At 36.9% G+C, this 27689-nt stretch overlaps 1 protein-coding gene across 1 annotated transcript; it reads left to right on the top strand.

The window, feature by feature from the left end:
- The first annotated feature begins 278 nt into the window (after positions 1 to 278).
- IVD (isovaleryl-CoA dehydrogenase) lies at positions 279 to 27689 on the top strand. The gene is made up of 12 exons (XM_026710242.2): positions 279 to 447; positions 4907 to 4996; positions 10414 to 10465; positions 10627 to 10796; positions 15896 to 15989; positions 17405 to 17541; positions 18981 to 19077; positions 21103 to 21196; positions 23156 to 23237; positions 24049 to 24153; positions 25341 to 25413; positions 25888 to 27689. The coding sequence occupies exons 1-12, from the start codon at positions 304 to 306 to the stop codon at positions 26019 to 26021; spliced, it is 1272 nt and encodes a 423-aa protein (XP_026566027.1). The 5' UTR covers positions 279 to 303; the 3' UTR covers positions 26022 to 27689.

The raw sequence follows: 27689 nt of genomic DNA, 5'->3' as shown, positions 1-27689 counted from the left end.
AAGCATGGATGAAACCTCCTAGAAGAATCGGGCTGAAAGCGGAGTAGAGGAGGATGGCGCCAAATCCTCCTCAGCCCCTTTGGGCAGCGAATTCCCGTGAGCCTGGCGAGGCAGCCGAGAGAAACCGTGGCTCTACATGTTGTGAGAAGCACAGCACCGTCTTGCCGCCGATTGGCTGCTCCCCTTTATTTCGAGGGTTCCCAGTGGGCAGTTAAGCCTGGCCCCCTCTCGCTGATTGGTCAAAGAAAGCGGTGGGGATCCTGCCAGGATCGGCCGGAGTGGGAGGTCGCTGCGGAGTTCGTGATGGCGGCTATCGGGCTGATCAAGAAGGGCGCTACCAGCTGCTCCCGACGCTGCTTCCTCGGAGGCTTGTCATTCTGGCGGCGGGGCTGCGCCGGGCTCCCGGTGGATGATACGGTGAATGGTTTGAACGCGGAGCAGCGGCAGGTATACCCGACAGCTTCTTATAGCGTTACAAAACAAGCGTCCTCTGCCTTGTTTCCTTCTTGCAGCCTCCGCCAACCTGCTGTCGGCCTTCCTGGCCCCTGTTCGTGTTGGGTGCTCGTGTAGGGATTCCATGAACGGGGCCGGACCTATTCTGGATCCCAGAACTCTGCTCTGGATTACGCGGGAATAAGAATCGCAAAGAGGCGGACGGGGGATCCTTGTATATGCACCGGCGATGAGAAACGCATCTACCCTGTTAGATAAACTTCAGAAAGTGTTCGCAAATAAAATGAGTTCCAGGTGTGAGCAATGGTGTTAACATGAATGACCTAGATAAGCAGAGATGAATTTTATAACTCCCAAGACAATTGGAGTTTATATTCTAAATTCATTTTTTGGGTGGTAGAATCTATGAGTGGCATTCAAAATTAGCAAGGTTATTTTCAATGGAACTTTTTGGTGGGGATGTGGGCAACGATAATACATGTAATCCTCTTATGAGTTATTGCTGGGCTATAATGTGATATTGGGTTTGATTTTAATGTATTGTCTGAGTCTAGCATTGTGGTTTGTAAAACATAGTTTATGGCTTAGCCAGAATTGCTTTATTAATTAAAGATGGTTAAATATTTCATCACTTAGTGTAATCTGCAAGTCAGTCAAAGGGCATAGCAGGGTATTATAACATATCAAGTAGCTATTTTGAACCAGATTTGAGATGTGGTTTGTGTAATAACTAAGCCTGACAAACTGCACCATTTCATTTTAGCACATGGCTTTTTTTTTCTTTTGTGGAAATATCTTTGATTGCAAAGGTAAACATAATATATATTTTTGAATTACAAAAAGTTTTGGGTATGCCCAAATCATAGATTTTTGTAATTGGTGCTACTAAATCTTATTCTACAATATTGCAAAGTATATTTAAGTGCTTAAACAGACTAGGCATTGAACAATAAACCAAATTTTGCCTATGAAGTGTTTGTTTTGCAATCAGTATGGTACTATTATGGATATGTTTAACACTACATGGCATTTAGATATAAAGTTCTCCAGCTGAGTATCTGTAGTGTACTACAGTGAAAAACAGCCATCACATATGGATCTTTTGTAGAAACTAGCAACTTCATTTGCAGAATTATTTATGTATTTATTTGGCTTTTGTGCTTCAGTCTACAGTTTCCAAGCAGCTGAGAAATTATTGTTTTCCTAATTCATTCTAAAAGATAATAGATAATAGAACAATAGTCAACAATAAACAAACCACCACAAAATTAATAATACAAATACAAAATAGTCACTGTAACCACCACTTCATTTTGAAAACAATTCTATACTCAACCGTGTCCAAAAGCCCTCCAGAAAAACCAGATCTTAGCCCTATAAAATCCTGAGTTGGGAATATTCATGTGCATGGGGGTAAGCTGTTGCGAGTGAGTTATTTTCACTCTGTGTATCCATTTGTTATCTGACTTGCAGTGAACATTGCTTCTCTCCTTGATTAGTAGAAATAATTAACCAGTAGAACAGGTTGCCTTCAGAAGTTGTAGGTACTTCATCACTGGAAATTTTTAAAGAAAAGACTGGACAACCACCTATCTGCAATGGTATAGGGCCATTTGTGCGGGCATGCGAGCTCCAGCCAAACTTACCTGCACTGTGCATTTTTGGCCCATTTGAAGCCTTTTTCACCCTCCTGTGGCCTTGAGGCAAGCCTTTGCACCCTTTGGAGGCTGAAAAATGGGCCTTCCGTTAGTGCCGAAACAGGCCCATTTTTCGGCCTCCAAAGGCTGCAGAGGCTTCCCTTGAGCCCCCAGGAGGACCAAAACTGCCTCAAATGAGCTGAAAATCAGCTGGGAGGTATGTGCATGTGCAGTGCAGGTAAGGGGGGTTACGTGAGCATGCACAAGGGGGGCATTGCATTGTGGATGCTGGCATGTGCGTGTACTTTAGGCACACCACAACGAAAAGGTTCGCCATCACTGGTATAGGGTCTTCTGCTTGAGCAGGTGATTGTATTAGAACGTCCCCTCCAGCTCTATTCTGATTGATTAATTAACGAAGACAAATGTTCCTCTTAGCAGACTTGAGCTATGTCTTTACATGGCTATGTCTAGAACGGCTCTGTTGATCGTGTTGGCTTGCTTTTTTTTTTTTTAAAGAAAAACCTTTAAAACAGATTGCTTGCTTTGTTTCACTTTGTTATCTTCATTACTATGTTGCATTGATTGGTTATATTGATAGCTAAAAATCCATTGTATTTTCTCTCTTTGGTTTAATGAAGCATAAAAATAGGATAATAATTTATACTTACCTGCTTGACCTCTACATAGTGGTAAATTATGAAAGGCAGAATTGAATTATATTCAATGTATCGGTGAATAAATGCTTTGAGAAAATCTTTTTCGGTCCTCTTTTGATTCTATTTATGGTAACTAGAAAATAAATACCAACAATATGATGGTAAAAAGACATAAAACATAGGTAGTCATTCATTTAGTGACTGTTCAAAGTTATAATTACACTGAAAAAAGTGACTTATGATTGGTTTTCACAATTACAATGGCTGTAGCATCCCCACAATCACATCAGAATGTGTGTGCTTGGCAACTGGCATGTATTTATGACAATTGCATTGTCCCAAGGTCATGTAATCATCATATGTAACCTTCCCAGCTAGCTTTCGGCAATGAGGGAAGCCATATTCACTTTAATGACCGTATGATTCATTTAACAGCTATAGTGATTCACTTAACAATTGCGGTTAAAAAAAAGTCACAAAGTGGAATAAAACTTACTTAACAAATGCCTTGCTTTGTAATGGGGCTCAATTGTGGTTCTCTGTTGAGGACTACCTGTTTCAAGTAATATTAACAAATAATAGTATAGGCATCCACATATAACAAAAGAGAAAAAAAAAATCAATTTATATCATTGTTGAAACAACTTCAGAAAACCTGGCCAGTTTGTTCAAAAAAATCTTATTCCTTTGTCCTCTGTCCAAAGAAATTAGATTTAATCAAATATTGACAAACAGCACATCACAACAATCCTTCACTGCAAATTAGATAAAATTACCAAGGATGGACAACCCAGTGCCCTCTGCTGGTTAACCCAGGGTAGATGGGAATTGAGATGTTAAGATATGTGAAGACCATTGTATTGTCTATACTTGATTTCACATGTACTGTACCAGTTGTCAACATTAATGGGCTGAGCCATCCTGTTGAGCTCTTCAGAATCTCTATTGAGTCTAAACCTCTAAAGAAAGTAGGATTCTTGCTAGATGGACAGAAATGAGTGTGAAAAGCTATCTATATATCCCTCCTGAGCATTTTACATTCATTCGTTTATACAAATTATGAAGCCATCAATCTCATTGAAGAAAAAAACTAATAAAACAAAGTATAAAACAAAGTACAAAACAAACAGGTTTCCATATGTGACCAAATTCATAAATTTAGTATCATAGATTTTTAAATTAGAAACAATATTTTAAAGAAAGCCAGTGGTACTTGCTTCATTTCCTCGTCCAAAAGGTTGTGGATACATCCAGGTCTTTTAACACCTTATAGAAAGAACATTCAGATTTTTGGAAAACGCATATAAACATTTAATAATGGAATTGCATAGATTCCTTAATGCTTAAACCTGGCCGCTACTCCACTATTCTTTTCTCTATATGCTTTTTCTCTTTTAATTGAAAACTGTCCAGAATCTTTAGGGACTCAGGCAGCTTGATAATTAAATAAAGTAAATAAAAATCGGTCTTTACCTGTTGTGATTTTGAGGACCCTTCCTGATGCTGGATTTTCCTTATGTCAAAAGTAGCCAACCTTGGGGAATACTAAATTATTAACAGTAGGTTTCTAACATAATTTATTCATTAGAGTCTTGCTATATCCTAAGAAAAGGTTGAAATAGTTTCTCCTGTTGTACCTATGATAACATTCCTGAAGCCATGGAGTTAAATCCTAAGGAATATTATGGACAATAAATAGAGCTTCTATGGTGTTCTCTCATAGTATGCTTGAGGTATCAAACAAATGCCGTACTGAACGCTCTGCTAAGACTGAATCATTAGATCAAAATCCCAATTTCCCTCAGAGGAAGTCCAGGTAACTACTCAGGGACAACCCCACTTCCCAAGGGATTGTGCAAAGAAACAGAGACTATGGGAATAATAGCAAACAGGTTAGGACTATGAAATCGTGCCCTAACTCAGCTATGCAGGTCCCACAGGAACTGTTGCTATCCATCACAATTTTTTTTCTCAATGACACAAATTCGTTTCAGTTGTTAAATAATAAAACTGTAAGTACTTACTGATTCACACAAGTACAAAGGGGAAGCCTCCTACTCAGTTGATAATTATCTTGTATTGCAAATGATATTTCTTTTTAATGTTAAGCAAGAAAATGTTGGTTTCTAATATGCATTTTTATTGTATTTTGGACAGCTTAGGCAAACCATGACCAAATTCTGTCAGGAACACTTAGCTCCAAAGGCTCAAGAAATTGATCGGGATAATGAATTCAAAAATATGAGGGTAAGTGCTTTCAATAGACATGCATGTATCTGACTCAGTGATACAACCAGTATTTTTTAGTAATTTTATTTCCTTAGCCTAATGCCTTTCAGATTTCACAATTCCTCTTACCCCATATTGGCCTGGAAAGCACCAACTTGGAGATGATAGAACTATGTATTAAATTTCTAGAATGTAAATGTATGTAACATAAATATACAAATACTGAAGAATCAAGTTGTTATGAAGTATTACTTGTTAGAAAGGATACATTTAATTAAATGTCTAAGTAAAGTCTTTCTTGTAAACTCAATTTGAACACTGACAAAAAAAACAACTCTGTCCCTGATTCTTTTGTTTGGAATTTACTGCAATTTAAAAAAAATTAAAATAGGGGGTTCAGATTATTAAAAAAAAATGGTATTAAGAAAAAATGGTGTTAATCTTCTAAAACATGGAATTCCATCCAAAAGTAACATTTTATAAGAGAGAGTTATTTTATGGGACATAATTTTACTGCTTGTGTTTTTATCAAACCCTTTAGTATTTAAGAAGTTTATCGTCAGAATTTTGTACATCTTTTCCTTGTTAGGTTTATTAAAATACACTTGTTTGTTTTTGAAACCAGTTCTGGATGTTCTGATCTAATCTATGACCATGCATATGCAGCTTAAATAGTAACTATAGCATGGAATATGACACTGGTTACCAATAGAGGCCATTGCATTCATTTTCATGGAAATACACTCACACTGCTTGTAAAAGCTTCACTGTGTACAATCATACACAAAAGCTGCTAGCTAGCCTATTAAGGGTTACAGGGCACTATTCTTTTTCAAACAACCTGTTGTATTTCCGTGCTGGGGTCAGAAGACCCCAGCACGCTATTCTATTTCCTTTCTGACCTTGGTTTTCTCTCCTCTGACCCACTCATAGCAAAATAGCTACTTGTCCTCCCCTCTAAAATATAGGCATCTTCTTTGGAGTCCATTAAAAAGTGATCGTGGCTGGGAACTTAGCCTGAAACAGGGTCGGGTGAAATGGTAGCTCCAACAGAAAAAAAATGGTGACACCTAAAATATTAGTAAAAGGCTATTGAAATCTTGGTCTCAGAATGAAATAAGGCCAGTGTCGTGTGATCAAAGGGTAATATGCCAGGGTTGTTAAAGGAAGAAAGGAGCATGATAATTGGAGTGGTAATGGCAAGGGATCATGGTCCATCTGCTAGGTGAGGATTGAGTATGAAGTTTTTGCTAGCAACCACGGTGGAAAACATCCCAGTTTGAGAACTTTATGCTGTGGTTTGTGTTTTGTAAAACTTCGAAACTTATATGTTCAATGCTAGCTTATTTTACTAAAAACTTTTTACTTGGTATTTTAGAAAGTCATTTATTTTATTTCACTCAGTCATTTTAGCTAACACTAGCCTGCTACTCTTCCAGAACTATTATTGAAATATATGAGCCTTCACTTTTTGTACATCTTCCTTTTCTGTTTACCCACTCAAATATTTCTTCAGCAGTTATAAAAAGCAACACACAATTAGCTTATCTTTTTTCCTTTTGAGCTAAAAGTCCCAAAGGAACCATCCCGAAAGCAATCTCTGTGCTTTTTCTAGCTATGGATATATGGTAAGTAAAAATATTACTATTAGTAATATTTTTAAATATTAGTAAAAAGGTGATAGCAGGAAGTTTTTCATTTATCCACTCATGATTCCAGCAACTACATACTAGTAAATGGCACTTTTAGACAATTGAATTATATGGTATAGTGTTTTTTCCAGAATTATGTAATATATTTTTACATTTATCTGAAGAAAATTTAGCTGTTGTTCCCAAAACAATGGGAAAGGAAAAAAAATAGTTTCCTAAACTCTGGTGTATGTTTTGTGGAACTAAAAATTTCCATTCAGAATTTATTTACAGACTTTGGTGAAAGATTCTTCCTGGATGCTAAAGTTCAGACTAATCTATAATATACTGTATTTCATTTTATTTATACTTGATTGTAACTGCGTTTGAGCAGTATTTTGCAGCAGTTTAGATAGAATATCATGTGAAGCAGTGGTGGGATTCAAAATATTTTACTACCAGTTCTATGAGCATGGCTTGGTGGGCGTGGCAGGGGAAGGATACTGCAAAATCTCCAGTCAGAGTGGGGTATTTGCCAGTTCTCTGAACTACTCAAAATTTCCACTACCGATTTTCCAGAACTGGTCAGAACCTGCTGAATATCACCTTTGACATGAAGGCATTTGGTATGTTAGAGAGTGGCCTAACCCTAACCCTAACCCTAACAAAACAGACAAACCTTATACATTAACAGCTAACTATTAAAAATATACAGGTAGGCCTCGACTTATAACCACAATTGAGCCCAAAAATTCTGTGGCTAAGTGAAACATTTGTTTCGTGAGTTTGCCCTGTTTTATGACTTTTCTTGCCACAGTTGTTAAGTGAATCACTGTAGTTGTTAAATTAATCCAACTGTTGTTAAGTGAATCTGGGTTCCCCATTGATTTTGCTTGTCAGAAGGTCGCAAAAGGGGATCAAGTGACCCTGGGACCATCAGGAATATGAGTCAATTGCCAAGCACCTGAATTTGGATTACATGATCATGGGGATGCTACAATGGTCATAAGTATGAAAACTGGACATAAGTCACTTTTTTCAGTGACGTAACTTTGAACGGAGTTTTTTTTAGTAGAACATAAGTAAAAAATTTAGACTGCTTTTTAAATATGTTACAATGTAAGTTATTTGATATAGTAAGTTTATACTTCCTAATATGTATTAGGGTATATTTTTATCAGATAATTTGATAAGAGTGCATGGTGTTTGATTTTTCATACATGTTGAAATGCCATTTGCACCATTTAAGAATGTCCGCTTCCAAGGTACCCATTTTCGTAAATAATGTGGTCTTTTGATCCTAAAAAATAACTTCTTACATAATTATTTAAATTGTAAATGGAGCTAGGAGTTGAGGGAGATACTTAAAGTAATCCTAGGAATAGAAGGTCCCAGCCTCCCAACTCAAATCAGGGCTGACTGCTCTAAGAGAGGGCAGCTGAACTATAACAGTACTATAAGGTACTTATCTCAGAAACTGTTCACAGGGATTATTGGTGTGAATGAAGCCACATACAGTGAGGTAAATCAGTTCTGCCATTTCTTAAGAGTTACAGTTTCTCTAATCTAAAAAAACAATTTATTTCCTCATTCTATATATACTGTAAGCCAAAAGTCAATCCAAGAATTTTATCTTAAGGGAGGGATGATAGCTTCAGTAATAAAATGCACATTTTCCTTAGAGACAGTTCTTAGATTGAGTTACTAGTGAGTCTAGCTAAAGAATTCCAAATAGCAAATCTGGGAGAGGCTTAATATATAAACCTTTCTGGCCCTTGAGTAAACCAGTTGCAGCTTCATATTTGTTCCAAATAATGTTAGGTTGCACTTTGCAGCATCTAGGTCTCCCCAAGGGAGCATTTAGACCGCAAAAACAATCTAAGAGAAGGCTATAGAAAGAAAGGGGTTTTTTTTAAGGGTGTTTAAAGTTTGTAGAAAACCCAAGATCTTCCTATAAAATTTAATTGGCACAATTCTGTTTTGCTTAACATCTTATTTTTTATTGGATTACTTCTGAAAATAATGAATGGAAGAAAACTCCTTTTTAGCCCTACCAATTGCTGCTGCTGCAGATACCATTTTGTTCAGTGACTGTGAATCCAAACTAATGGTTAATTTGTGGTTGAGCAGCAGTTAAATCTTAGGAAAGCTGTATAGATAGTCCTCAACTTATAACAGTTCATTTAGTGACTGTTCAAAGTTATAACAGCAGCAAAAAAGTGACTTATTGTTTTTCACACTTAATGACCATTGCAGTATTCCCATAGCCGCATGATCAAAATTCGGGTACTTGACAACTGACTCATATTTATGACAGTTGCAGTGTCTCAGGATCACGTGATCCCCTGTGGCATAAAAGGTCATAAAATGGGGCAAATTTCACTTAACATGTTTCACTGCGCAACAAAAATTTGGGGCTCAATTATGGTGATAAGTCAAGGACTACGTGTACTTAAGGGCCAGCTCAGTGGAGCAGTTAAGAAGTTAGATTTGGACTGTGGAGTCCCATGTCCAACTTCATCCACTGTCATGGATCAAATGTATTGCCTTTGTTCCCTCTGTCCCATTGCACAGTAAAAATGAAGGGAAATGGCTATGTAAACCACTTTTGAGCTCCTGGAAAAAAGGCAAGATCATCATCATCATCATCATCATCATTCATGAAGGCCATAAAGCATATCTGTTTTTGCAGTAGAAGCTCTGGTGCTCTACTGTTTCTCACTATTTTAATCGTGTTTAGAATGTTGTTTTTTCAAGCACAGAGACTGGAGGAAGGATTAACCTTCCATTACCCTGTATGTGACAGTCTTGCTCAGATCATTGTGGGTAATGCTGTTTGCAAAGATGTGGGTTTGGGTGTGGGTGTAAAATAGCACCTGGCTAGGACATCTGAGCTGTGGTGGCATAGTCATTAGATTGCAGTATTGCAGGCTACTTCTGCTGACTGCCAATTGCCAGCAATTTAGCAGTTCGAATCTCACCGGCTCAAGATTGATTCAGCCTTCCATCCTTCTGAGGTAGGTAAAATGAGAACCCAGATTGTTGGGGGCAATATGCTGACTCTGTAAACAGCTTAGAGAGGGCTGTAAAGCACTGTGAAGTGGTATATAAGTCTAAATGCTATTGCTATAGTGCTATTGCTATCTGGCAAACTGCATTTGATTGCACTTTTCTGTGATATATCAGGTGTGATTCCTGGGCAAATACTTTATCATGTTTCATGTTAAACTGGGCAAACATAGTCGGAATTAGTAAGCCAAATACCAATATTGTAAAAATTTTAGCATTCCATATGCTTGCAAATTAATTATTTGCAGTTCAAAAGGGACTAGGGAAAAGTCTTTTTAGAGTTTTCCCTCTTAAAGTTTTGGCTATAAGCTGCCACTAATTAATCTTGAAAACAACAATTCAGTAAACTCTAAACCTGAAATATAATCTTACAAGACGCTTTAAAATGATATTTCAATGCAGAGATTCTAGTAATTGTACTTGATAAACAGTGTCAGTTTCAAAATTTAATTAATTGGTCTCGCTGCATGGAAAACCTTGTTTTTTTTTATCTCAGTGAGCTAATTACCTACCCAATGATGATAGTGTTTATTTAGAGTTGTATCAGATGGAACTGCAAATGAGCCACTCTTCAACTGTCCAATCCTTTGTTTGCAATGTTGGGCAATAGATATTTTACCCAGCATTTTATGTTGGCAAGGGAGATTAAACTGGGATACTTAAGGACACTGCAAAACCTGAGTGACCTTACATTAGGCCAAAATCTTGCTTAAGGCTTTGTTCCACTCTTTATAGGAATTCTGGAAGAAGCTCGGGGAACTCGGAGTTCTGGGAGTAACAGTTCCAGGTACGTACATGCATTCAGCATTGAACAAGCCTTTGTGGCCTATGGATTTGCAATATGTGGCGATATGGATATTTTGGACTTGGGGCAGTTTAGTAATATTTCTAGGCTATATTTCTCTAATTATAAACTTTTCTACCCTTCCACTTCCCAATTCCTTCTAGTTGAATATGGTGGATCAGGGATGGGCTATCTGGACCATGTACTGATAATGGAAGAAATATCTCGGGCTTCAGCAGCAGTTGCATTAAGCTACGGTGCTCATTCAAATCTGTGCATCAATCAGTTGGTGAGGAATGGCAACGAAGCACAAAAAGAGAAATATCTACCCAAGGTGTGTAGAAATAAGCCAATTACTCAGTAGAACAAAAGCATGCAACAACTTGAATAGATATACAGGTAGTCCTCGACTTACAACACTTCATTTAACAGATAATCAGAGTTGGAAGGGACCTTATAGGTCATCTAGTCCAACCCTCTGCCCAAGCGGGAGACCCTACACCATTTCTGACAGATGGCAGTCCAGTCTCTTCTTGAAAGTCTCAAGTGATGGCGCTCCCACAACTTCCGAGGGCACGGTGTTCCATTGGCTGATTGTTCTCACTGTCAGAAAGTTTCTCCTTATTTCCAGGTTAAATCTCTCCTTGTTCAGTTTCCATCCATTATTCCTTGTCTGGCCTACAGGCGCTTTAGAAAATAGCTTGACCTCTTCCTCTCTGTGGCAGCCCCTCAAATATTGGAAGACCTCTATCACGTCTCCTCTGGTCCTTCTTTTGTAATCGTTCATTGTATGTTTTAGCCTCCAGTCCCCTAATCATCCTGGTTGTTCTTCTCTGTACTTTTTCTAGAGTCTTAACATCTTTTTTATAATGTGGTGACCAAAACTGGATGCAGTACTCTAGATGTGGACTTACTAAGGATCTATAGAGTGGTATTAGTACCTCACTTGATTTAGATTGTATCCTTTGTTAATGCAACTTAGGACTGCATTAGCTTTTTTGGCTGCTGCTGCACACTGCTGGCTCATATTTAGCTGGTTGTCCACTAAGACTCCAAGATCCGTCTCACAGTTACTGCTATTAAGCCTGGTTTCGCCCAGTGTATATGTGTACTTTTGGTTTTTCTTGCCTAAGTGTAGGACTTTACTTTTGTCTACATTGAATTTCATTTTGTTAGAAACAGCCAAGTGTTCTAGTCTGCCAAGATCCATGTGGATCTTGAGCCTATCTTCCTGGGTGTTAGCTATTCCTGCCAGCTTAGTATCATCTGCAAATTTGGTAAGTTCCCCTTCTATTCCCTCATCTAAGCCTTCTATTCCCTCATCATTTGTGACCTTTCAAAGTTACAGTGGCACTGAAAAAAGTGACACGGCCATTTTTCACACTTGCAACTGTTGCAACATCCCCATGGTCACCTAATCAAAATTCAGATACTTGGCAACTGGTTCATATTTATGACGGCCACAGTGTCCCAGGGTCAAGGGGTTTCCTTTTGTAACCTGCCAACAAGGTTCACAGATTCACTTAAAACCTTGTTAATAACGTAATAGTTGCAGTGATTCGCTTAACAACTGTGGCAAGACAAGTCGTAAAATGGGGCAAAATTCACTTAACAGATATTTCGCTTAACAACAGAAATTTTGGGTGTCCATTGTGGTCATAAGTCGAGGACTACCTGTATTCGTTTTGTTTTAGAGTACAGCAAGTCACATTATTCCGCCTCAATTGTTTTACTTAATCTTTATAAAATGTATTTTGTTTAAGTATTATAGGAAGAAAACAATTTAAAAACATCTGGACTAAAAACCATCTTCAATTTTTATGTCTGATTTGTCGCTACAAATTAATGATAAGTAAAGGAAGCAATCTTATATCTGCAAGAGATATTTACCAAGTCCCTCTAGGTTTGAGAGAGAGCCTGATTAACATTGAGGTTAGGATAAGTATCTTACATATTTAAGCAGCAGATCTATACATAGAGTACTTGCCTAGGGAATAAGCTCCCCTGAACTTAGTAGGGCTTAATTTTGAGCGAACATCTACAGAAGAACCATTTCATACATGTGCTGCAGTTGAACTAAACTGCAGTACATGTGTATGAAGGAGAAGAAAGTTGGAAAATTCAGAGTTTTAAGCTCATGCCTTCCTTTTCAAATATAATCTTCCCTCCGCTCATCTGGTTGCCTCTGAAGGCTGATTTTATAGATCTGTTGGTCCCTTACAAATGACACAGCAAGTTCAGTTGGTGCTTCGTATTTCATGTTGTCTCTTTTCACTTGGAAGGGAGCCTTTTCCATGAACTCAGTTCATATAACCAATTGTCAGTCTTGACATGGTGTCCAGGTGCACGTGAGCTTGTTCTGTTTGCTTCTCCAGATGCAGAAGCTAATATATTTTTCCTGTAATAAGGAAACATACACTGCAGGCCTCTATAGTCCTCCCTCGTTTGCTTTTGTGCAAGCTAAACACTTTGCAGTGTTTCAAGTAGACTTCTCACACAAGATGTTTGGCTGGGCTACCTCCGCATTTGTTTCCTGCCATGACTAGCCTACGGTGCAGTGATGAAGAGAAAGGATTTGATATCCACAGGAGACTTCTGCAGACTTGGAAAAGCAGGTTCCCAAAGCGCCTGGAAGCCTTTTTCTGTTGTGTATTGGTATCAAGGAAAAAAAAGAAATAGTCTTCTGCTAAGTCATTTCATCCTTTCATTTATTTTCTGGCAATGAAAGTTATTGCTTTTCTCTTTTATCATGCAAAATTTTCCATATGAATGTATTTTTTAAAACAATATTTTACATCCTAAGCAATAGGATTCCAGATGGTGTCTTTAAAAAAATGAAGAATCTGGAATGCGATCTTTTTAAAAAAAAAAAGAGGAAAAAGGCAGTGCCAAACAAAAAATTCTTCTGATTTCTACTCTTTCATGATTCCTCGGTAACTTAATGGTAGCCTGTTGTAGCTTTTGGGTGATCTTCAGGGGCAGCCCCGTGTAGAGCCAGTTGCAGTAGTCCAAGTGTGAGAACAGTGAAATTAAAACTTCATTTCTGAGGCCTTCAGTCAACAATGCTACTTTTTAGAAACCAAAGACCTCGCTTAGTTTTGAAATGTGTGTCAAGATCCTTTAGTCTTATATATGACAGTTGTGTTTTTGTTGTTCATATGCGAATATTGACAGATTTTTCCCTTGCTTTTATTGTTTTCTGCTCTTTAAAGTGTAAACCACCTAGAGTCACTTTGGAATTAGGTAGTCTCTAAATAAAATCAATAAAAGGTGTGAGCACAACAAAAACTGAATTTGATTTTATTTAGTTTCTAACTTAACATTAAAATTTCCCTTAACATATTAAGCATTTCCATTTGGTGGCAACTTTGAAGAAGCCCCTAAGAATATGCCTTAGCTGTTACATGCCCTTCTGCAAGCTCTGTGTGATTTGGTTCTGTAGTTTCCGGTCTGGGTTCAGCTGCAATTACAACTTGAAATTGAATCTAATCTTTGCAATGAGGCTCTTGTCCCAAAGATGCTTTTTCAAGAAGCAACTGGACTTTCTGTTTTTTCTTTGAAGACATTTCGCTTCTCATCCAGAAAGCTTCAGCTTTAACTAGATGATGGGGAATGGAAGGATTTATATTCCTTGCAGACAGCTGGTCATTTGCATTCTTTTAGAGAGTCATTGAGGCCCTTTGGAGGTTTGTCTGTGTCCTCAGGATTACATGAATAGCGCAAATGGGTGTGGATCTTTCTTGGAACTGCTGAAAGGACTGTGTTGTGGAGCTGTGTTTTCTGCCGAATGTTTTCTGCCCTGTGTCCCTTCACGATTGAACACAGCAAAGGCTTTTGGGGATGAGCCTGTGTTGTGTCCATCTCAAACTGAACCATTTGCGCTTCAGAGCTGAAGAAGCTTCTTGGATGAGAAGCAAAACATCCTCTAAGAAAAAAAAGAAAGTCCAGTTGCCTCTTGAAAAAAGCACCTTTGACACAGCCATGACCCTAAGAATCTCCATAGACAATGAGGGTCTACTACCTGTGTTCTGTTGTGCTTATGCATCTATGAAAATATCCATACAGTTCTAAAGTAGTTACAGGATGTTGCTCCTCTTAATTCATCGGAAAGCTCTAATATGTACAATGTCTACAGGAGACCTTGAAAAAGATGTCAGTTTTTCTCCTTATTTAACGAATAAAAGAACGAATTTCTGATATGAAGAGGCTTTTGACTTGATTAGTTCCCTATTCTTACCCCTCACTGCTCATCACTGTTATTGCAGTGAGAACAGTGCAATCACTGCCCAATTGATGCAAAAATGAAATATCTTCCATTTGCGCCGTTACATTTTTCACTTAGAATAGGGATATTCTAATTTTTATTTTTATTTAAATCATCTTTCCCCAAGTGAGTACCCATTATTGCAAGATAGCATTTCATTAAAAACAGCTTTGCATTAAATAGGTGAGTGCCAGAGCTGATGAGCTAATAGTGCTTTAAATACAAACTAAATAAAGAAGGGTGACTGTTTCTATATGGTGGACTTGGTGATATTTTTTAAAAAAATGCTCTGACAGTTAAAATTTCTTAGTTGTTTTCCGTTTATTAAAATCTGGGCTGGAACATTAAGGGAGAACCCATTCTGATTCCATGAAGCAAATTTTCCTTATTCTGTACCATCCTTTCTCCAATTAATAAAATTATTTTTACCCATAATGCTGTTAAAAGTGGGTAAATTGTATGGCTTATCTATTTCATTCTTATTGAGAAATGTACAAGTTTACCCAAGCATCTCACTGTCTTAAATTGAAAGGCTGAAGTAATATTAATATGTAGAGTATTAACTATATTGCTTCATTCCAGTGTACTGAACAAGCTTGGAAAAAGAATAGATGTAAATATGGAGATGGTGGGGCTAAAAAGAACAGAAAGCGAGGGAATGAGAGAGCTGTTGTTGTGCCAGGATAGCAAAACTGACTATTTGTACAATTCTATTGTGAAAGTTAAGAACTACTGCAGTTTTAATATATGGGCTGAGATTTTGACATCTTATTCCAGACCCATGGCTTCTGTCCAATTTTTAAACTCCGTTTTCAATGATCTGGTCATTTTTCAAGTATACATCAATTTGGTCCTGTTTTCAAAAGGCAAGAAGGGAGAAGACCTCATGGAAAGCTACTAATACTTTTGTCTTGGTACCCTTCTCCTAGCTGTAAAGTCCATTCCAAACAGTGTTTCATTATTCATTTGCTATAACAGAACTACAGAATATTTTCTTGTTTGATGTGATGTTCTATGGTGTCATTAGTAAAATCTTTTGGAGAAGCTCTCCAGTGATAACACTTGTTATTGCAGTCCCCCAAAGCATGAAAACAATTTTTTTAACAATTAAAAAAAATAGTAATGATAGCAGCAAAATAATAGACTTCTTTTTCATCTTATCTTCCCAGTTGATTAGTGGAGAGCATATTGGAGCACTAGCAATGAGTGAATCCAATTCTGGTTCTGATGTTGTCTCCATGAAGCTGAGGGCAGACAAAAAAGGTAAAAATTATTGTGTATACATGGGAAAAAAATGTTTCTAAAAGATATCCAATGCCCCTTGGGCTTCCACTTTTATACATCAAGCTTTTCTAACTATTCTTTTATGTCCAAAAAATTAACTTACACTAGTTCTGATGTATGTCTGAGCAATTCCCAAGCCAAAGGGATGGAGAACAACTAACGCCGTTGTAAAACACAAGTGAGCATGAAAGGCTGATGAGCTGCCACAGATGTGAATATAACAGTTTTGTCTAAAGCAACTGTTGCCAGGCTAAATGAAGCTGACAATGTGTTCTCCAATGGGGATCCTTATTGTCCTATCCTCAGTTTCTCTATTTTCATTGCTGATCACTGCCGATCAACCCACATCCAAGGTTATTGATTGTGAGTGGGAAAAAGTGCCCATGATTTCCCCTTTGAGCAACTCTCCCCTGTACTTGTTGCGTTCTGTTTAAATAGCTCTATTGAGTTTCAAGCTTTAGGTACAAAGTAGGCAAAGCCAGGAAATCCTCATTGCTGCTGTAGAATTCCATGTGTCCTTTTCTGGATTCAAACCCTTCCCCCAATCCTCCAATTTTGGGCCATCATTGCAGTGGTGTAGAAGTGGTATGATGGCCTAGAGGTGGAGCTCTCACCTCATAATCAAGAGGCTGTGAGTTCAATCCTGGGTAGAGGCAGATATTTCTCTCTCTGGGCACACTGAGAATATATCTGCTGAACAAAACTCCGCATTGGCAACAGGAAGGGCATCTGGCCATTAAAACACTCTGCTAGCTCCATTCAGTTGCCCAGGCTCCACCTTGCAAGGGATTATGGGGTTGTTAAAAGATGCTGATTGCAGTGGTGTAGAAGGACCATCTAGCTGAAGTTCATATAAACTCAGCTTTAAGATATTGCATCCACCCAGGTATATATTGATATAGAAAATAATTTCCGCATCTTTTTGATATTCACATTTGCTTTCTCTTGCTTCAGATTTGAGGATTGGGTTTATTGGCAGGCATGGGGAAACACAGAGAACACAGGTTTCTGAGTGTTTCAACCGCTTTAAGCAAAAATTGTATGGAGCAAAGTTGTGAGGTGAAAAATAAAATATTGAACAGAGATACGATTGTCATAACTTCATACTGTTTGAGAAGCACTGATCTGTGGACCAACCCTTCTAGCTGACTAATCCTTTGAAGAATGTGTTTTTTGCGTAGGACAACTCTGCTCCAGAGCTAAGTTATATAGTAAGTCTCTATATCTAACTGTAAAAATGAACAACAACATAAAAGCAAACAGGTATCCAGAATTTGAGAAGAAAAATTTATGGAAATTTCAGTTGTCTTGGAAAGTATAAGACTTTCTGGAAATAACATTGACTACGGGTGTTTTGTGAACCAGACAATTAAGCAGTTATCTTTCCTTTCCAGGGGATTATTTTGTTCTAAACGGGAACAAATTTTGGATTACTAATGGCCCAGATGCTGATGTTCTAATTGTATATGCTAAAACAGACCCCAGTGCTGTTCCAGCTTCTCACGGTATAACAGCATTCATTGTGGAAAAGGTAAGTCTCCAGGATTGTAAAAAAAAAAAAAAAGCTTGTTTTCCTCTTCCAGGTAAAATATTTTACACATATGTATGGATATCATGTCCTTTCAACTGGATGTGAAAGAACTTACTTGTTAGAAAATGAAACAAGCCATGCTCCTGAATTCATTGAAACAACATTGTCCCCAAAATAGAGGCCAGCAGTTCCTTCTTCTGTGGCCAATCTTGCATAAGAAACTGAAAAGACCAGGCATTCCGCTGGCCTTCCTTGAGCGTTCTGAGCGACGGTGTTAAGTTTTGCAGAGATAGAGTTGCCTCTGCCCATAGGGTAAGAAGAATTCCAGTGGTGGGATTCAAAAAGTTTTACTATCGGTTTGGTGGGCACACGTTATGTGTATGCACACACTTTCCGCGTGCATGCACATCCAACGTGCACTTTGCGTTCCAACTCACCTCCTGCAAGCCTGCTCTCTCCCAGTCACTTCAGCAGCTGCCGCGCAGCACTCTGCTGTACCGTGCAAAGCAGCTGTGCTTCAAAAGCAGAGGATAAAGGTGTGTATAGGTGCCTGGGCGGCCAGGTGGGCCCAACAGCAGAGCGGCGGAGAGATTGATTTCCACTGTTCATCATCGCTAAGGAGCAGTAGAATACCACCACTGAAGAGTTCCTTAAGAATAGCTCTAAACTGGCAAGATTAGGACAGCTTAAAATAATAATTTACCTTGTGATGTTTAACTTCAGTGAGCTCAAGGAAGTTCTTTTCTGAGTTTCTGAACTGGAATAAAGTAGCCTACATGATGATGGTGTAAACCTATTTGATGGCATTTTTATTTTAAACTAATTTTACAGTCATTCCCATGTCCATCTTTGTGTAAATTAAGAACCATCTTACCACATCCGATAGGAAAGTCTTGTTAAAAGGATTGAGCCATTATGATTTTCTATATGCATATTCATAATCAGTGAATCATCCTGAAGCCTCCGCTGACTATATATTATAAACAGTTTAATAACTAGTATTACAGATAGAAGAGATCGAGCATTGAATGAGTAGAAGGCAAGTAATGGAACATTAGAAATCAGAAAACTGGAACAAGATTTCATTTCATATCAGACCCATGAGCCCAGACTCTTTACATCCCTAATTTAGTTAGAGTGCCATGTTACCTTGGGGTTTGGAGCAAGAGTGACACGAACGCAAACTTAAACTTGTTTTGGCTTCATGTTAAGAATTGGGTACATACAAGTATGTTGATTTGTGGTCTCTGATTTTGCTCTCTGTCGGTGTAGGATCTCTTCCTTTACCGTGTTGCCATTAATACACTTTGCATGAGTCATTTCTGTGATTAGCTCCTATTCAGTACAGACTATTCAGTTAGAAGCTTTAACAAATGTGTTTTAGTCTAACCTCTAATGGAAGAGAGTTTCCCTGTGCATTTTCTATTTCTTTTCTTCAGAATATGCCTGGTTTTAGCACAGCACAAAAACTGGATAAACTGGGAATGAGAGGGTCAAATACCTGTGAATTAATCTTTGAGGATTGCAAAGTTCCTGGTGAGTTACACAGTAGCTGTGCTGCTTTCAGCTGTAACGGTAACTCCCCTATTTCTCTCTTCTTAGGTTTGTCTTTCTGAATGTTAAATAAAATATTTTTAAAAACTGAAAAATCAAGTCAAAAATTGTTTCTCTATACTTAAACTCTTTCTTCTGAATCTCATTTTCCCTCCATCATTTCCCTTCTCTCTTTTCTAACAACAGTGGTTTGTTTAAACAGACTCCATTTTCTGTACTTACCCAGCAAATATTACTTACCCAGCAATGATTTATTGACCTTTAAAATAACAGTAGATAATCTACAGGGTATTTCTCAATCTCGGCCATTTTAAGATGTTTGGATGTCTATTCCTAAAATTCCTCAGCCAGTTTGCTGGTTGGGAAATTCTGGGAGTTGAAGTCCAGACATGTTAAAGCAGCCAGAGTTGACAAATGCTGCCTACAATTTATTTATGGCCATTCTATCGTAATTCTGTCTCCTATTTTCCATAGCAGTCTTGCCTATTCCCATTCCATTTCCTTGTCCTCTAATTCATCCATGTATACATAAGACCTCTTTGTCATGGGTCATGCCTCCATCTACCTGATAAAATGAGGTAGACATAAGCTTAGCTTAGCTTATGTCTGAGTAAGTTTTAAAAGTATTAATAATTAAGGTGCCAGTGTTGTCTTTATGTTAAAAGCATTCAATAGAACAGCTCGTGGTTAACATCACCCATTTTATCTTGTTGAGTATTCAGCATAGGGTTCAAGATTGTAATTTCCTATATTTGATTTCAGGAGAGGAAAAGAAACATCTTTTACTTGGTTTTCTCTGTGGATCCATTCTTTCCCACATTTGATCACAGTACATGTTGCTAATAAGGAACTGAAGAAGAGGCCATCTTTATACTCTTAAAAATGCACCTTCTCATTTTTCAGATTTTATTGGCAGTAAAGTGGATTCCTGGTTTCCATTTTTTTAGGTAGAATTGAGAATGTGTCATTTCTTTTTTCTAAAAAACTGGTTCCATTTCCTCAGCTCAGTGGAAGGTAACAGCAGTACTACTAAATGCCAGTTAAGCTTCCCTGATCTCCAGGGTCACTTCCATTGTTGTCCAACATTGACCTGTTCCAGTAATTTTCTGAGCTTTTAGAGTTCTTTCACTTGGATCAGAATGCATTTTAGAAATACAACTCTGAAACACATGGCTTTGTGTCACATATACTCTAGTGGCTGTAACACAGGCTCCTTTGATCCCCATAAGCATCCACAGAAATATATGTTTAGGCCATATAGCAAAGGCCACAGCAGATTCAGAAGACTCATCTTGTATTCTGCTGGAGGTAGAATATTCAAAGTATTTATTCAAAGTTATTCTCTGAGATTCATTCGGGAAATTAAGATATTGCTCTTTTTCTACATTTCACAAGGAATGCACCCACTCCATGTAATTGCATTACCTATAGTTTAAAACTGTTTTTTTTACTTCTACTCTGTGTGTGTGTGTGTGTGTGTGTGTGTGTGTTAGGGTTTAAGTTAGGCAAACAGCACAGCTATATATAATTGCAGAATAACATCAATTGCTAAGCCTTATGTTTCACCTTGTGATTCCACAGTTGTGTATCAGCATAAACAATGGGTAAAGGTACATTTCTTTCACCATTGCTGTTTTTTTCGGTATGTTTTTAAAACCAGGTTATTGGTACTGTAGTTTTTAATATTGGAACTGACTGATCTCATCATATTAGACACAACAGGTTCCCATTACTGCTAATTTATTTATAATTTGATTTTATCACCATGACACTGAGATTAAACCTTAAATTGTGCATGTTTAATTATTTTTTGTCAAGATATGTAAGAAAGTGCATTGGTAACAGTGCTTTTTCTTCGTTGCTAAACAATATTTGTTAAAAATGTAATTCTATATCATATACTACTATGTATATGTAGGCTTACACATAATCTATCCATGGTGCATTTCTTTATCTGAACCAGTGTTGAAGTTATACAAGTAACCAACTTCTCTTTGTCTCTTAAAGCTAATAATGTATTGGGACAACTAGGTAAAGGAGTCTATGTGTTGATGAGTGGCTTAGATCTAGAGAGACTCGTTCTGTCTGGTGGACCACTGGGGTAAATATGAGTTTATTTTATTATTCTGAGAACATTGTGATACTTCATCAGTTCTCTCAGTTGGTGGTAATAATTCCTTATGTAAAGTATTATTCAGATGAGAAATCTTTCCTACATTTCAATTAGTCTTTTTACTTGCTTTTCTTACATTAAGTTTCCTTATCTTTAAAATTATTTTTAAGCAACCTGTTTATACTAACCTACAGTTACTCCCCTCCCCTCACAATTGTCTCTAGGAGCAAAGGGGCCTTCGTGGTTTTTATAGCTTTGAGCTGATTTATTCAAAGCAATGACTTACAAGTGCAGTTGTTCTTTTTACTATTAAGACACATGAAAACAGTAGCTGAGATAATTGTACCATTACTGGTTGTTGGCCATCTGTCAGCATAGAATGTCTGTCTCTGTAATAACTTGAGGGGAAGTTCAGTTCATGAATTGCCCATAAATACCATCCATTACTTTTTAAGGAGGCTGACAACATTGAAGGGCTGCATTTTACCTTTTTTAAAAAAAAATATTCTGAGAGTTACAAAACAGTATGAAGTAATGAAATGATCATCCCCAGAGTGAGTTTCCACCAAAATGACATTGTCATTTCTAAGTATTACTTTTAAAGGTTTGAGTTAAGAGATTTGTGCAGTTATGTTACTGCTTGATTTGAAAGAAAAATCATTCTGCCAAACATAGCCACTTTTTTTGCTGAACTTTGGTAGCATAATCTGAACACCAAAATAAGGGTGTTCAGGGAAGAGGATACCAGAGCGACAGCAGGCAGTATACAAGTAGGGTCCCTAACGTTAAGATATTAAAAGTGATGTCTAAACTTTTTAAAATACAACTGCACAAAAAAGAGCACTATTTCCAGTGCTGGATATCTTTATGCTTTCAAAGAACCCTGCATAAGACACCATAACGAAGTATTTTGTGTCAAATTGGAATAAGATAAGGTTAATCTAATTGATTCTTATCTGCAGAGTAATGCAGCCTACCATAATTTCTTGCTGCCTAACCAGTGAATCATAAGACAGTAATACTGTCGTTCAGCATTCCGTGAGCACAATGAAAAACACAAGAGACCAAGTTTTCCAATGAACCATTATATAGAGAAGCTGGAAGCTATAATTCCCTCCTCCCCCACCTTGCCTCCCAGCATTTGTTTTGTCTATTTTTTCCAAAAATTACTTTGTGTTGCATTTTTCCAAGTTTGCATAATAGTTTTATGAGTGAAATGAGTTTTTAAGGATGCTTATTTAGCAGATATGGAAATATTCTTTGGTTCCAACTTCATAATCTGTTTTAATTACTTGAAATATTTTATATTAATTTTCAGTGATAAAACTTATTTGAAATGAGTTTTCTTGGAATCAAATATCATTATTAAGATTCCCTTCATCCTTCCCAATATACACGTTTCTATTCCCCTAATTTCTGTTTTCAATTCCCCCAATTTATCTTGAGGGAATTGAAAGTTTGCTATTTAATACATTGTTAGCTAATTATAGGAAAGAAGGGTCATATTATCTAGTCAAATAACTGTACGTTTTAGTCTTTTGTTTTATAGTCTGATTCAGAAGACTTTCCCAACATGGGCTCCTTGCTTTTCTTTTTTTAATTTTAACGAGGTATAGGTTATCCTAAGAGCCTTCATCCTGTTATAATTACTACAGTTACTAAATGGACCAACAGAGTTTGGTATAGTTCTGTCACTTGTAATTTTACCTTTTCCGGAATATATTATTTTACTGAAATGCTTAAGTAGGCATGATAGGTTCAAAGCATTTCTTAATATTTGGTCAGTTTCCTTTAATCACCTGTTCATCTATCGTTTTTCTTAATGCCCTTTTAGTTTCATGACTTTCTGAATTCACTATGTTTTTCACTAAATTTTTATGGGCCACCCTTTCAGAAATATGCTATAAATTCATAAAATCAATTTTAGTACGTTTGTTTCCCTTGCAGAATCATGCAGTCAGTCCTAGATCATGCTGTTCCGTATCTGCATATCAGGGAAGCATTTGGGCAGAAAATTGGCCACTTCCAGGTAAGCATAATGAAAGAGACACCAATTAACTTTCAGAGAAGAATTCAATAATTGGCTAGTATCTGATCATCAATAAGAATCGTATTAAATAGATTTTGAATTAATTGGCTTTTAATTGTTTCTATCCTGGTTATGTTAATATTTGCATTCTAAGAAACCAAGTGCAAAACCATTGTACTTTTCCCCTTACTGCAATACTGGGTGATTCAGAGTAAGAAAATATGGCATTTTAACTGCTAGAATATTCTTAAATTTGAAATTTAGTATCTTTGGGAAGCAACATTTGGATTAGATTTGCTCTTTATGTTACTTCCATACACTCACTGCCCAGGAAAGCTGTGAGTTAGGGACCATGTAAATTTAACGAACAAATAACTATTTTAGTTTGCAGCTCCCTTTTGGAGAACAAGTAGGGATTTGGATTTTCAAAGTACTTTAGCAGTACAAAGGCTACTGTGATTCAAGGGATGTTGGATTTCATCCAATTACTATTATCACCATTTTCCACTGGTAATAACTGTTCTTCTAGTGACATTCACTAAGGCTTGCTACTCCAACACAAGTAGTTCTTGCTTCTATTTCACTTTGCACTTTGATTTGTGGACAGCAGCTGGAAATGTATGTTACTTCTGTCTTCTATATACCAATAATAAAATACATTTTTAATTGTTTCTTTTTTTACTGCTATTATAAGTCTGACTATAGTGATGTTCAGGAATGGAAGCCAATGTCATACAGATTTTTAGACATAACATTTGAAAATAACTTCAAACATTTTGCTTTTTTCACCTTTTTATGCTGCTGTATATAGTTGATGCAGGGTAAAATGGCTGATATGTATACCCGATTGATGGCATGCCGGCAGTATGTATATAACGTAGCAAAGGCGTGTGATCAAGGACACATCAATGCAAAGGTGAATTTGCGGGAAAATATTGTTTTTATTTTATTTTATTTTAGCTTTTCTATCGTATATTTCTATTCATAACACTGAAACTGAGAAACTATAAAAGCAAATAAAGCAGTAAAATTCATAACTCTGCAACTTATCAGAAAATCAGATTTTTTAAAAAAATCAACAATTTAATGTTTGATTTGGTGATTACTAAATGGATTATCTGTTCAAAGCAATAACCACTTTTGCCCATCTTTCTAAATCACATACTGTGTTTCCCAGACTGTGAGTCCACTTATAAAATATTTTTAATTTCCACATTCCCCTGTATTTTGATTTGCCAGGAGTACGTTAAGATTTAGTACTACTGGAAATTAAGGCACAAACTGTATAACATATTTTAAATATCCCATTTTCCATTTTAACTGCTAGAATACGTTTTTATCTATCTACAAAAGATTTATTTATAGTGTAGCATAAGAAGTCACTGTAATAAGTTTAGTGTCCTTTAAAAGGCACTAACCATGGCATGAACAAAATGGTTATTTCCTTGTCTCCCATTGCTCAAAACCTGCCATAGCCTGTTGCCTTGCTCCTCATGAGGAGCAACTAACTATCTGGAGCAATTGTGGCCAATCTCCCATCCTCTCTTTGTCCAGAAAGGTTTGAACAGCCATTCTGCTCATGTAATGAAATATGTCGATGACCTTGAGAAACTGGGGAAAGAGATGCTGCCTAGGAAACAATCAGAAGAGACAGGCAGGAGTCCTCAGTGGCTTAAGAGTCAAAAGAAAATTAAGAAGGACCTGCCCTAATGTGTCAAGCAATTAAAAGCAGTGGTGGGAAGTCTGTACTTTGAACTTGCAAAATTCTCTTAATGTAGCCATGCAATAAAGTATAATTAGTTCATTTTGTGTTTCCTGTCTGGTTTACTTGGGGTGGCTGACAACTCCCTGGCTGTCCATTTTTTGCCTTACATTTATTTCATTTTTCACGGAGCTCTTTTATCTGCCATTTCTTCTTTTGGAAATTCAAATATATAACAATTCTCTCCTAAGAAAACAATAAATTTCTCTATAATAATTATGTATATTTAAATGCATAGTGGGATATGGAAAGAAATATGCAATTCTATTGGGTTATTTTGCAAATTAGAATTGCTTTGCATCCTTCTATTTCAGTGCAAGTGATCTTGTCTTTTTCTTCAGGACTGTGCCGGAGTGATCCTCTATTCCGCAGAATGTGCTACTCAAGTTGCTTTGGATGGAATCCAGTGTTTGGGTAAGAGACGAGATAGCTGATTGTTCCACTAGTATAGTAGACCAACTAATTAAAAGTTTGCATATCATTATATAGCTACTTCTGTCTCATCTTTACTGATTACCACTATATCTTATAATTTGTTTCTTTTCAAATTGATATTAATTAGCATGCAAGCTTTCTTTGCATATGAATACATTATTAGTACCGTTCCCCCCCAAATGCCACCTATCCTGAAAGTAAGCCCTGGCTTGATTTTTACACGTGTGCCCAATATAAAGCCCCCCCCCCCCATAAGCTCTATTTAAGATCCCATCCACTTGAGTGCACGGGTAAAAATTAAGCTTGGGTGGGGATGGGGGTGGTGGAGCTGCCCTACTACTTACCTTTGGACAGTTGTAGCCAGGCCTTGCACACCCTAACCCCTGCCTTGCTGGACCACCATCAGGATTTCTGTCTCTTATTTAACATTTAGCTCTTTTCCTTTCATTTCAGGGGGAAATGGCTACATCAATGATTATCCCATGGGACGTTTTTTGCGTGATGCTAAATTGTATGAAATTGGGGCAGGGACAAGTGAGGTGCGCAGAATAATAATTGGTCGGTCATTTAATGCTGCATTTGTTTGATAAGAAGAAATGAACTTCAGTAAAGAAGAATTGAACTTCAAACCAGGATGCCTTTTCTTTCCAAATCTTCAAACCATGCACAACTGTTGCTTTTCGCCTGGATACTAGGCTATCCACCCCATTTTTGAAATTATTACGCTGCTAAATTTAAGAAGACACGACTATTACAGTTACAGTGGAACAAAATAGGCGGTTCAAGTATAAGATGTGAATAACTGCCATCAAGTCTTATTGTAGAAGATTGAAATTTCATCCAGTTTAAAACGTTGCCTTTGTGAGAATCACTGAACTACATTTTTTTTCACCTGACTGACATGTCACTTTTATGAATGGAAATAGTGGGGTTCTGCATGGATATCTTTGATTACTGGGTTTTGTGAAATTTTAGGTCTATTTGAATATAATTATTAAAACATTGTTAAAATGTGAGGCATGTATTTCTGTGTATTCTGTCTCAGTATTAACTGAAGTATATTAGCGCCACGTGAAGCTTGCAGTTATTGATGGACTGCCATTTCATGTTTGATTTGTGTCAGAGTGTCACTATTTATCATTTCAGAAGCAATTAAACTATTAGGCAGCTGCTTCACTGGGAGATTGTTGATTCTCTCAAAAAATTTCCCCTTGATTAATATAGGATATTGCAAGTAGGAAAAGGACCATTCTTTTTTTTTTTTTTGCTATGCCAGAGTTTCTGTGGAACAGGCAAGAAAAATCTATATTAAACTCAAGAAGGTGGTGCAAAAATTCCATGACAACACAGCCAGTCTGACCAGAGGGGGAAAAAACTGGTAATTCTTTTTCCAAATACAGGAAGCATGTTTGTCCTAAACCAGCAGCACAGAGTATATACATTTTTAAAAAATACTCATATCCAATTTTTCCTTCTTAATTAAGTTGTAAATAAAAAGGGATTGTTGCTTATGAACTAACCTATTTTTGATTGCAGTGCAATCCACACGATTGAATGAATTCTACATTCCAGAAATCAGTGCCTGACTTTAAAATGCATTTGAAAATCTCAATGGAAAAATTATATATTTCACAGACTGCATATAGGATTCCTGAAAATGTTAATTTTTAAAAGGAAGTATTACATTTGAAAGTGACAATTTCCAATACAGTATTCTGTTAAATCACAGCACATATATATTCCATAACAATCCAATTATGGTTTTTCCAAATCATATAGCCTGTGAGCTTTGGCTTCATCTTTTTAAAGTATTAAATATGCAGCATAGAAGTAATTACTCAATGTAAAAATGAAGTTTTAAAATGCAGCACTATAATTTTCTCCTATGTTGAGCTCAAAAAATCAATTACAATATTTTTTTTTTAAAGATCATGAGGTGTTATCATAATATAACTATCTCTTCTATTGAACTACGTAATACAGCCAATTAAGCAAGGGATTATTAATAATTCAAATCAAGCTGGAACTTGGTTCCAAAACTTGCCACATGGTATCTAGAGTTATGAGAAAAAAACAATTCTTTAAAAAGCATTTTATCAATCTTACGAGATTTTTCATAGGTCACTATGAAGGGTATTGATCGTTTTTATACAAAAGGGTTCTTTCTATTTTAAGCTGCTTTTGCTGTAGTAAAACTTGGGGAAAATTGGTAGCTTTGTAAGATCACTAATATTAATAAACAATTATAAAACAAA

Source organism: Pseudonaja textilis, chromosome 1, assembly GCF_049901715.1.
Source record: "Pseudonaja textilis isolate UNSWEBS1 chromosome 1, rPseTex1.2, whole genome shotgun sequence".
NCBI classification, from domain to species: Eukaryota; Metazoa; Chordata; class Lepidosauria; order Squamata; family Elapidae; genus Pseudonaja; species Pseudonaja textilis.
This window is presented reverse-complemented; position numbering and strand designations above follow the sequence as displayed.

Coding starts and splice junctions, on each gene's coding strand:
- IVD (XM_026710242.2), top strand. CDS start 304: ATGGCGGCTATCGGGCTGATCAAGAAGGGCGCTACCAGCTGCTCCCGA. Junction 4,997..10,413: donor ATGAATTCAAAAATATGAGG/GTAAGTGCTTTC, acceptor CACTCTTTATAG/GAATTCTGGAAGAAGCTCGG. Junction 10,466..10,626: donor TCTGGGAGTAACAGTTCCAG/GTACGTACATGC, acceptor AATTCCTTCTAG/TTGAATATGGTGGATCAGGG.